At 36.1% G+C, this 12,229-nt stretch overlaps 1 protein-coding gene across 3 annotated transcripts in view; it reads left to right on the forward strand.

Annotated features, from left to right (window-relative positions):
* Positions 1 to 12,229, forward strand: part of NTN4 (netrin 4) — a 96,945-nt gene that overhangs the window by 74,145 nt on the left and 10,571 nt on the right. For 2 of the 3 annotated variants that reach the window (XR_006784286.1, XM_045826578.1), the window contains exons 6-8: positions 4,125 to 4,338; positions 4,721 to 4,836; positions 11,999 to 12,067. Coding sequence is in view for 2 of the 3 variants with exons in the window: in XM_045826578.1 (XP_045682534.1) it covers positions 4,125 to 4,338; positions 4,721 to 4,836; positions 11,999 to 12,067 (399 nt within the window). In the remaining variant the exon portion in view is untranslated. The remainder of the gene's footprint in view (positions 1 to 4,124; positions 4,339 to 4,720; positions 4,837 to 11,998; positions 12,068 to 12,229) is intronic. The other variant, XM_045826579.1, reaches the window with a different exon arrangement.

Genomic DNA, 12,229 nt, shown 5'->3' on the forward strand with positions numbered 1-12,229 from the left:
CCAGCAACCTTTTGTTTTGTGGGACGACATTCAGCCCACTGAGCCACACTGGTCAGGACTAGTCATTTACATTTTCAAAGAAATCTTTTGACACTATTTAAGAATTAAAAATGGCATTTTAAATAATTTTGTTTTGCTAATTTGGTTGTGAAAGCAGCTTAGAGCAAATGTTTACCATTGGGTTTTATGTCTAACAAGATAACAAAGCTGCAGTAAGGATTTATGTCACTCCAATTGGGTTGTGACTGTGATATTCATCATAATGAATAGGTAAAAACTAAGTGCTTGGGTTACATTTTAGAATCAATAAACAATAAGGATTATACACTGAAAAATCAGAACTAGACTAAAAAACCCCTATTTTTCCTGAAGCAAGAAGGAGCTATATTTGTATTTTGGAAGAAAGTAAGAAATGTAGATTATGTGTGTCAGACATTGTCTGCTGTACAAACTTCAGGAGATAGGTATGCAAGGCAAGCCTCGGTGTGCAGTCTGGAAAAGTATGCTGTGAGAGATGTCAGGGCCTTCTGCCTGGAGCTAGTTCTGCATAGTTTCCAAGTGGTATTTTTATCTTGTAATTATGTAAAAAGTCACAGTGACAGAAATCTACTAACACATGTGATAGAATCACATTCTTCTCTGGCTATTCCTGAAATGTGTGTAGGTTTTAAAATATATGGTAGTACAAAGAGGTTAAATCCTAGAAAGGCTTGCATTTTCTATTGGAGGAAATGATAATGGTGGTGATGGAATACCATGTATTACATTAGATGTGGGTCTTACATCATGTCTTCTGGTTCCACTATCTGCTGCCAAGAACCAAACTGACTTAACTGAGTGATAAGGTAACTATTGGTTTACTCACCTCAAAATGATTTCCTTTAAAGGAAATATTTCCTTCACATAGCACTTTGATACATTCATGTTATAGAGTATACATTCTCTCCAAATGTATGATAAACTTCAACCTTCAATTACTTTCCACTCAATGCACACTACAGACACACTGAATTTCTCATAGTCCCCAATAGGCCATGCCCTTTCACATATGATTTCTACAGCCCAAATGTCCTTCAGGTCAATTCCATAAATGCTTATTTGGGCATCTACCAGACATTTTTCTGGGGCCTAGGAAACAAAAATAAGAAGATGGTGATCTTTCTATCAATCAGTTCAGAGTCTAATAGTAAAGGAGACAGGCATATAAACAAAATAATGATGTACTGTGATGTGCACAGAATATAAGTATATACAAAGAACAGAGGCAGCATAGAGGAGAGAGTGGTTAACTATGTGGATGGAGTGGGACAACAAAGCATGTCGTGGTCCAGATGCTCGAAGGTGGTGAAAGGCAATGAAGGCACATCAAGGGACACTGAGGCATGAAAGAGTTTCACATTTTCAGGAAGTAGCAAGTGCTTTCACATATAATACAGAAACTTATAATGCAATGGGGATGAACTGTACACTATAAAATGGTTAAGATGGTACATTTTATGGTATGTGTTTTTTTTTACCACAATTAGATTCTTAAAAAATTATTTAAAAGAAATGCAATGGAGAGAGTATCTAAAGACCAGGCTGGAATAAGCAACTGCCTATCGTATCCTCCTTTTCAACTGCAAAGTCCTACTCATCTTTTGGGATCAGCTCAGATGTCCAAATGACCCGTCTTTCATGGGTGCCTATGTAATTCCCCAAACCTGTGTTCCCTTCCTCATGTCTCCTGTAGCACTTTATGTAGACCTCTCTTGGAGTACTTATCAGAGTATGGAAATCTTTTGTTTACACCTCTGTTTCCCCAACAAGACTATGAGTTTCTTCAGGATTGGCATCATTCTTTATGCCAACACAGATTCTACAACTCTATAAGAATTATTCATTGAATTAATTAGTTAATTCACTATTAATTAATCATGTGCCAGATACTGCACTGTTTTCCATATATAATCTCCTTTCATTCTTACAACAGCTGTAATGAGGGTAAATATTGTTCTTATTTCCATTTTAAAGACAAGAAAACTAAGAAAATGAGAGGCTAGGTATCTTGCCAAAGTCATAGGTAGTAGCTGAGCTTTGAAGCCAGACCGAGCCAAACTGTAATTTTAATGACAAAGAAAATAATCAATAAATAAAGGAGGGAATAACATCTAGAATATTAGTTGAGAAGACTTAGTAGGAAGTTGGCCTAGTACATGTCAGACTTTGTGGTATGAACCTTGATGAAATAATTTCATTTAAAATAATTTTATCCTCATGAAATCTCCATGTGATAGAGATACTTCACTGAAGAAACAGAGGCTCAGGGAAGTTAAATTTCTTTCCCAAGATCACAGAATGAGTGAGTGGCAAGGCCATAAAGGAGCTTTTGAGGTGGAGAAAAGATTATCCAGAGGACTTTATTAATTAATTAGAATTTTTGCACTGAGTGGTTATGGTAAATTAAAAAGTCTGGGGATATTTTGGGGCAGCCACTGTGAGGAATTTTTTATTTTATAAAAGGCCATGTAAAATTGAATAAATAAGGTTAATGAGCATCAGGGGACCCAACTGAGGTTAGGGTGCACAAATTTGTGATGAACCCAGTAAGAACATTTTTAAAACTTTGTTCAACTATTTTTGCTATCCCAGCAACAAAGAAAGTATTGAGGATTGTTGAACTGAGCAGTGAGCAGTTGTGGATGTTGGGAGAGAGCTGAGGGGAAGAACTCTTGATTAATATAGCGGGACTTGCAGAAATGGCTGCATGTAAATTCTAGCCTGAGGAGCCAGATTTAACTTTATGTGTCTTAGTCCATACAGGCTGCTATAACAAAATACCACAGACTGGGTGGCTTAAACAATAAACATTTCTCACAGCTCTGGAGGCTGGAAGTCTGAGATCATGGTACCAGCATGGTTGGATTCTGGTGAGAGCTCTCTTCCAGGTTGCAGACCACCATTTCCTGTTATAGCATCACATCTTTCACAGAGAAAAGAGTGTTTTGCTCTTCATCCCCTTATAATGGCACCAATGTTATCACCTCCAAGACCATATCCAAACCTCCCAAAGGCCCCACCTCCAAATACCATCACAATGGGGATTAGGCTTCAACAAATGAATGGGGTGGGGGACACAAACATTCAGTCCATTGCACTTGCAAATTAAATTCACCTTTCTTCCCCTATCAAACCTGAATCCTCTCAGTTTCTCCAGGACTGGAGAAACAACCTACCAAAGTCACTACAAATGAATGACTTCAACCTCAAATGTGGCCCTTATGCTACCTGGCAATTATACTTCACTTCCTAAGTCTCTCATTCACTCTTCCACTCCCATCTTCTCTGTCACCTGATGACCTTGCTTCCTATTTCATTCAGAAAATACAAATAATCGGAAGAAAAATCCCATCAACTGCAACCACTGCGCATATCTACTTACCTGCATCCATCCACCTTCCACCCTGTCACTATGAGCTGATCATCATCCCACGCAAGGCCAATACAATCTTTTCTACACCAGATCTCATCCTTTCTCCCTTTCTCAAGTATGAGCAAGTATTCCTCTTACAATTCTCCCATCTGTCTTTTAGTCACCAGTTTTTCCCTTTTTATTGAATCATTTCCATCAACATTGAACATGCTATAATTTCTCCCATCTTAAAACAAACAAAACTGATATTTTCACTTGAGTTCATATCCCTATTTAGTTTTAGCGGCCACCTCATTTCTGTGCCCTTACAGGAAAGCTTTCCTCATCTTTTTGTACATATCAGTATTTGACACAGTTGATGCTGGCCACCTCTTTGAAACTTTGGCTTCCAGAACGCCATCCTTATGATTGTTTTTCTGTAGCATGAATTGCTCTTTTTTAATCTTTGATCCCATCACTCAACCAAAATCTATTCATATTTAATGCCCTCAATTTTATAATAAATTACGTGGTTTGTTTTGCAGCAGACATGCTTTTCTGATTTTATCATCTTATTTGTAATTTAATTAGATTTTATTCTCTGAGCTTATACCAATTGGCTAACGGAGGAGCCTCAGAGATGTGCTGTGTGGTGAAAGGGATTTTGAGATTGCCAGGCCCAATCTCTACAATCTAGTCACTCATCAGCCCTTGTGTGTCCTCTCTGTTGTAGTGTGTTCCTGCCATCCAGTTGGATCAGCTACCCTTCCTTTCAGCTCAGTGACCTTCTGTGACCCCAGCAATGGTGACTGCCCATGCAAGCCTGGGGTGGCAGGGCCACGCTGCGACAGGTGTATGGTGGGATACTGGGGCTTCGGAGACTATGGCTGCAGGCCCTGCGACTGTGCAGGGAACTGTGACCCTCTCACAGGAGACTGCATCAGCAGGTAAATGTGCATGGCTCTTGTTCTCACCTATGTGTCTTTCAGATCCTTTGAATGTCCAGTAGTGATATGGAAAATCTTGCATGCCATCAGTGGAGTGAAGATGTCTTTACACATCTGTTTAAGGAATTGTTGACAAATTGAGAAGCAAGGCATTTGTTCTTGCAAGATTCTAGAGATGGTCTAGTTCATTTTGTAAAATAAATCATTCTTCTTAACAATTGGCCCTAAAATAATGTTTATTTCTGAAAAGTGAAAGGATGGGAAGGCAACTGAAAAGACTTGAATTTGTATAAATTTACTCATTTCATTCAAGTTCTGAAAATTTTCTGAAAAAATGTATTCATCATTTTCTGGGGGGGGATTGTTTCTTTGTTTGTTTTAGCAGCACAGACATAGACTGGTATCATGAAATTCCTGACTTCTATTCCACACAAAATAAGAGTGAACCAACCTGGGAGTGGGAAGATGAGCAAGGATTTTCTGCACTTCGACATTCAGGTGAGACAACAGTATAACATATTTTTAGGTCATGTCTTTTTGTTTTCCTTTTTATTGAATTTATTGGGGTGACACTGGTTAACAAAATTATACAAGTTTCAGGTGCATAGGTCTACAACACATCATTGGTACACTGTATTGTGTCCCACCACCCTTCCACCATGTACTGCCCCCATGTCCTCCTTTATCTCTCCCCCGACAGCATTCACCACACTGTTGTCCATGTCCATGAGTTTTTTTTCCTTTTTTTCTTTTTTGCTCAATCTCTCCACCCTCTTTACCTCTCCCCCCAACCCCCACCCCCTGAGCTGTGAGCCTGCTCTCTATCTGTGAGTCTGGGCTTGATTAACAGTGATTCATAGCAAACCAGAGAGCAGCTTTTGGGATCCTATAGGGGAACTCTTTAGTTTTGACATTTAGCAAGGTAGTGACCACCGTAAGTATAAAACTATGAAATATAACTAAGAAATATTTTAACAAGCTTTTATTCATTTTTGATAATTATAGTAACATAAGTAATTAGTATAGAAAATTTGGAAAATGTAAAGCATCGTAGTAAAAAAAAAATTGTCACCTAAATCTCTTTACCACAGTGTTAATACTTTGCTGTGTTTCCTTCTCTCTAAGACACACTGCTTTACACCCTGACATGTACGGTTCGTTTGGTTGAGTGTCCTCCTGCAAAGTGAAAGGTCTCTGGTTTGATTCTCAGTCAGAGCACATGCCTGGGTTGTGGGCCCGGTCCCCTGTTGGCGCTCACGTGAGAAGCAATCAATCAATGTTTCTCTCCCTCTCTTTCTCCTTGCCTTCCCTCTCTCTAAAAATTAAGTAAATAAAATCTTTTTAAAAATTATAAAACATACTGCTTTGCACAGTTGAATATTAGCTGAATATATCAGGTTAAGAAAAGTACAGATCCATTTAGAAGAAAAATATTCTTACCTAGGATAACCTAATATGTACAAACCAAAGGCTAGATGTGAACTCATTTTTAAAGCTCCTTCACAACTGAGAAACAAAAACAATTTTACAAACCAAATATAAGACAAATAATAAAACTAATAAAATTCAAATTAACATTAATTGAATATGAAAAAGGATTTTTAATGAAACCAAAACACATAAATATGGTTCTTAGGAGTTACTAAGTCTATACTGTTATTTCCTCAGGATCAATTTTCCTGTGATGTTTATCTGTTCCTTCATTTGAAGAGCATGATGTACTATTGATAGGAATACGTGATTTCTGTGTTCATCTTGCCTTGTTTTCTCATAGAAAATTGAGTGGTTCTATTTAGCACCAACTTGCACCTTAAAACATAAAAGTATGAAATCTTGTGTCAACATTTGATTGTAAAATGCTTACCAAATTAAATTTAAATAAGTTTAAAAATTTTTTAAATTTTTTTTAATCATTCAAGTACAGTTTTCTGTCCTTTACTCCCATCCCAGCCTACCCACCCATCCCTCCCCACCTCCCTCCCATTAGTTTTAAAATATTTTTATTATTAAACATTACAAATGCCAAAATGTTATATAAAAACTCATAAACACACCTTCTAGTGTTACCAAATCTTATACTTTGCCGTAATTGTTTCATATTTTCATTTAAATTTTACAGTGTTGCAGATACATTTGAAGCCCCTGGTATACCAATCTACAACCTCAGTAGCCTCTCTTACTCCACAGAATAACCACTAGCTTGAACTTTGGTGTTTATTATTCACTTCCATGATTTTAATATATATATATATATATATATATATATATATATATATATATAAAATAGATATGTGTATATATATTATCACAGACATAAATTATCTACATTTTCAAAACTTTTTTGACCTGAATATGTATTGATACTTATTTTTTAATTTATGCATTCTATTATATCCACATACCACTTTTTATTCTCCCATTGTTTGCCATTCAGGATATTTCCAATTTCTAGTTTTTTACTGTTACACATAATGCTAGCATGAATGTTCTCATCTGTGATTTTGTGCATTTGGAAGACGTTTCTTAGAGCAGGGGCTGGCAAACTACAGTCCTCCGGCCAAATCTGTCCTGCCATCTATTTTTCTACGGCCCATGAGGTCTACCTGCTCTAAGGTTTAAATGGTTACACTTTAAATGGTTATTTAAGATCCTATATAATATCTTTAATTTTGCCTCTTGGCCCACAGAGCCTAAAATATTTATCAGCTGTCCCTTTATAGAAAATGGTTGCTGACCCTTGTTCTAGGGCACAACTCTTTGGGTCATGGATGTGCTTATTGCCAAATTTACTACATATTGCCAAATAGCTCTCTGAAGTGGTTGTATAAATTTGCATTCCACCAGCAAAATGTGATATCACACATCATCAGTAACATTTTGTATTTATTTAACAAATTTTTATATGGCAAATACCAGGGGCCAAGCACTAATCTAACTCATTAAATTCAGGCACAGTTTAACTCAACAGTTATTGGATTTTTAAGTTAATGTTATTGAACTTCTCAACTCTTACCAACTTAGTGGGTATAAAGTGGGATTCTCCCCATTTTAAATTGCATTTTTCTGATTACTAACAGGTTTGGTAACTTTTCATGGTTTCTTGGTCATTCAGGTTTCTTTTTCTGTGAATTTCCTATTTGCAATTTTCTTACTAATTTGTAGAAGGTATTCATAAATTCACTCCTTCATCCAACAAATATTTGAGTACCCATACTATGTGCCAGTATTGTAAATATAGTAATTGAGCAAAACAGACAAAACTCCCAGCCTCTGAGGAGCCTGTATTCTTGCAGAGGAAGACAGCTAATAAATAAGTAAAATATTTTATATAATAATATGTAGTGTAATAGAGAAATAAAAGAAGGGTGGGGGGAAAAAGTGCTTGGGAAGGCCATACTTTTAGATAGGGTGATCTGGGAAAATTCCGTGAAAGGTGGAATTAGAGGGGAAAAAAGTCTGAAGGAGGTAAGGGGGTGAACTATATAAATAACAGAGGAAAACGAGTTTATGAAGAAGACCCAGCAAGTGCAAAAGCTCTGAGGTGGGACTAGCCCTGACTTATTCCTAAAATAGCAAGGAGGCCAGTATGGCTAAAGCAGAGTTAGGAACTGCAATTTTAATACATTCTTATAAAAAACTTATGGAGCCTTTAAGAATAAAGAACCCAAATTTGAGAAACACTGGTATTTGTATTACCGTATCATGGTTTTTTCACTTAACAATCAGGATCGTTTTCCTAATGGTTCTATTTTAATTCACAACAGGGAAGAAGGTGGGAAGGATAAGGTAATGTGAACTTGTCATATTTATCTTTTCACATTTAATAAAGAAGAAATCTTTCCCATTATTTTTGTCTTAATTCTATATAATTTGAATTCTGAGTCTAATAACCAGTTTTGAAAGTTTCCTTCCATTTATCTAAGATAATGATGTTCATAATTCTCCAACTTTGTCTGCTATGCCAACCTATAAAAATTGTTTTAAGACACTCATTAAGCGAGTCATCATGTTACTAGGGAGCTGCAGCACATTAATTAAGCACATAAAGCACTGGCATCAGAATGACTCCAGACTCACATTCACAACAGCTGTTAGGTCTATGACGTCCCCAGAGAGAGTCTGAAATTCATCTGGAAGAACTCCAGGTTGTGTAAGACATTGTTCAGTTTCCTGCTAAACAGCAATATTTGCACTGGATATAGAATAGCACTCCTGGCCTCCTTTTTTCAATAGAAAAGTGTTAATTAGTTTCCTAAGCACTGTGATTTATTTTCAAATGTACGTGACTACCTACATATTACCTACCATAAATTTCCATAACTAGGAATGCAATATCCTCTACCCACAAGATACTCTTAATTTCTATGACTTCTTGTGAGGTAGAGAACATCAGATGTAAAATTTCACTTTTGGTACAACAAAATTGGCTTTAGTGCCAAAGAACTGTAAACAGTGCTCTCTCCCTCTCTCCCCTCCCCTTGTCTCCTATCTCCCTCTCTCTCTCTAACATTCTAATACCTTGGTATAGCTAAACAGGTTTTCCTCTCCTAGATTTCTTTTAAGAAAGCAGGCTGAAGCCTGATCAACAGAGATTCATTCAAAAACAACTGTTATTGTCCAATGCCTTAACATATTAAAAGGGGGTACCAGAAAGCAGCCAAAGAAATATCTTTGAATAACAGACTTATGTGTGTTCTCATAGGCTGAAGGACTAAAGAGAAGAACATTATATTAAGGAAAAATATATGCCATTTGGAATTCCATTAGGTTTTATAGCATGGTAGTTACCATACTGTCCTGTTTTGGTGGAAAAATCAAAGGCTGTGGGCTGTTCACTTAAGTTACTATAATTTCTGAATGAGTAATCTTCTCTGCTATGTTTAGATTAAAAGCAGTATTATTTAACAAATCACAACAGCTCATTTAAAGCACCTTTGATTTCTCTTACTATTTAATTCCACTGTGATTTTCTCCTTGCAAATCTCATTCCCTGATTCCTAGAGAAGCTTTAGTTAAAAGCCAGGAAGTCACTGTTTTCCACATCACCATGTGTCTCACCAGAATCCTAGTGTCATTTCCACCTGAATATTCTCTCAGCATCTCTGGTTCATTACATTCTCTTCATCATAGATCTCTGTTGTGTTTTGCCTGACCAGATTAGTTTCCCCTTCTTTCCCACTATTTCTGTGGCAGCTCAACCCCATTTTTCTTTGAGGAAGCATTCTTCCCTCATTTAATAGACTCTTGGAGAAGCCAATCAGATGTTCTGTCCCTGGAATTTAAATCTTTTACTGTAAGTGACAAAGTCTGAAAATGATTAAAAGTTCAAGATCCAATGGTGAAGCTATAAAAGAGGCTACCCAATAGTTCCAGATCTGTGCACTCTCCTGATTCTTGTCCTTTCTGAGCTCCGGTCCTTCGGTGTTTTCTCCTATCTGAGCTCCTCCACGTGTTTTCAATAATTAAGTTAGACAATTGGTTGCTACCAAAACATCTTAATTAATCATACACTTCTGAAATGCTCTCCTTCTCTTAACTTCCCTATTTCTGTTAGTGACAATACACTCCTCTCTTGTTGGCTTGGCTGAAAATTTCAGATTTGTTATGCTCCTCCTTCCCTTACCATTGACAAGATTTGTAAACCCTATTTCTGCAGCATCCCTTGATATTTCTTCCTGTCTAGATCCACCTGTCAGACCCACATGCCATCTGACTTAGAAAGACAGAACAGTGGAAACATCAGGGGCTTCAGACTCTCCCCAACCCAGACTTAAAATCTGACTTTTTTATGTGTTAGCTATGCTACCTTGAATAAGCTAATTAATTACTCTGAACCTTCATTGTTTCATTTTTTAATAATACCTATCTCATTAAGGTTATTATAAAATTAAATAAGATCATATGGATAAATTCCTTATATAGTTTATGGCATATAGTTGGAACTCAGTTTAGTTACTGTTGTTGTTATTAATTTCACTCGCTTCTAATTGTTCCCTGCCTTCATTTTCTCTTCATTCCAATACTTTGGATATAATGCCATGTTGATTTTCATATATATGTATATATAGTTTTTTATTGTATTTTTCCCATTACCATATATCCTCCCATAATCTCTTCCACCTCCACCCACCCCTTCCCCCACCATATATACATATTTTTTAATTTAAATAACTTCTTTAAACTGATAGCTTTGAAAATTCCCATTTTTCTAACAAATTAAATTCAGGCCTTAATTACATATCAGTCAGGGCCCTCCATGACACCTTCTACTATTCTCTACTCAGTCTGTACCTGGGAGAAACAGAACCACTCATTCTTCCATGAACACACCCTGTCCTTTCTCTCTTACTTTTTTCCCCTCACCCTTTTATCTCTATATTCCTGTCAAATTATTATATATTAGAATCTTATATCAGTAAATAAATGTAAAACACAATAGTTCCTGCCTGGCACATAAGCCCTCCTCAGTAAAAGTTACCTGCTGTTGTTTCCACTCGATGCCTATGAAATGCAATGCGTGAGGGAAAGAGGGGACCGGTGAGGAAAGGGGTAAAATTATATCTATTTGTTAAATTAGTAAGAATGAAAATCCTGTCCATTCTGGGTTCTAGGAACACAAAGATGAATAAGGCATAACCGTTGTCCTCAAGGATTATAGTCTAGAGAGGGAATATATACATAAATAAGTATGAAAATGCTGTATAGACAGTATGTACAAAGGCATTTTGAAAGTGTTCTGCAGAGCCTTGGCAAATCTCTGACACATAATTGTAGTATATAATTTCAAGTATTGATAGAACACATACTACTTGTTCTTCAAAGTCCATTTCAAACTCTTGTTCAGCTATAAAGCTTATTCTATCTTCTCAAACATGTGACCTCCCACCCAAGCATATTGTACTTGTCTTAGAAAACTTATCACTACTTACCATATTTTTGGACCATAAGACGCACCTAGGTTTTAGAGGAAAGTAGGAAAAAAATTTTAGAAGCAACAAGTGTGGTAAAATATTTAATAACATAAATAACATATTTTGCCAATATAAATATAAACAGAACTCAACAGCAGCACTAACAACCATTATTCTTCCCAAATTTGGAGGGGGGGAGTGCATCTTATAGTCTGAAAAATACAGCATATACTTGCTTTATTCACCTTACTGAGTTGTAAGCCTTAAGGCAAAAATTGAGTCTTGCTGGTACTTATATGCTCTGAAGTTTATAGCACCTCATCCTGCTTACCATAGGGGCTTAATAATTTTTTTAATTAGATGGCATTACCTTCAAAGGACTGTCCAATTATTTTATTTTATTTTGAACAGTAATCCTAAAAAAATCATTGCTTTTATAGGTCATCTATTTTTTTAGTTGTTCCTTTCCATTAGCATGGACTATATCACAACATCAATTATAAGCATTAAATTATATAAATATTTCTATATTTCTGTATTTCTCTTAGACTAGTACTTGACTGAATAATAACTCATTCAGTTCAGGAAGTGACTGTTTCTTTTGAATGACTTTTCATGTTTTCCTAGTATTTATGGATTATGTTTTATAATCACTCAAGCATAAAGAGTTATGTTACCTAGATTTCCTTGCTGATTTCTTTTTTTTTCTTTGTTTCTAAATAACACCATTCCTCATTTAATTTCTGTAGGTAAATGTGAATGTAAGGAACAAGTATTAGGAAACTCCAAGGCATTCTGTGGGATGAAATATACATATGGTGAGTTTGAAGTCCTTAAATGCTTCTGAAAATCTATTCAAACTAAATACAAAGAGTTTTCTAGGAAATGTGAGGCCTGGTGTATGAAATTCTCAATATTTTAAAGCATTAGTCTTGTATAATAATGTTAAACATAGTATTCTGGTCTTGGACTTGATTTTC

The sequence above is a fragment of the Phyllostomus hastatus genome, unplaced genomic scaffold (assembly GCF_019186645.2).
Source record: "Phyllostomus hastatus isolate PE091 unplaced genomic scaffold, TTU_PhHast_1.1 phas_scaffold_755, whole genome shotgun sequence".
Lineage (NCBI taxonomy): Eukaryota > Metazoa > Chordata > Mammalia > Chiroptera > Phyllostomidae > Phyllostomus > Phyllostomus hastatus.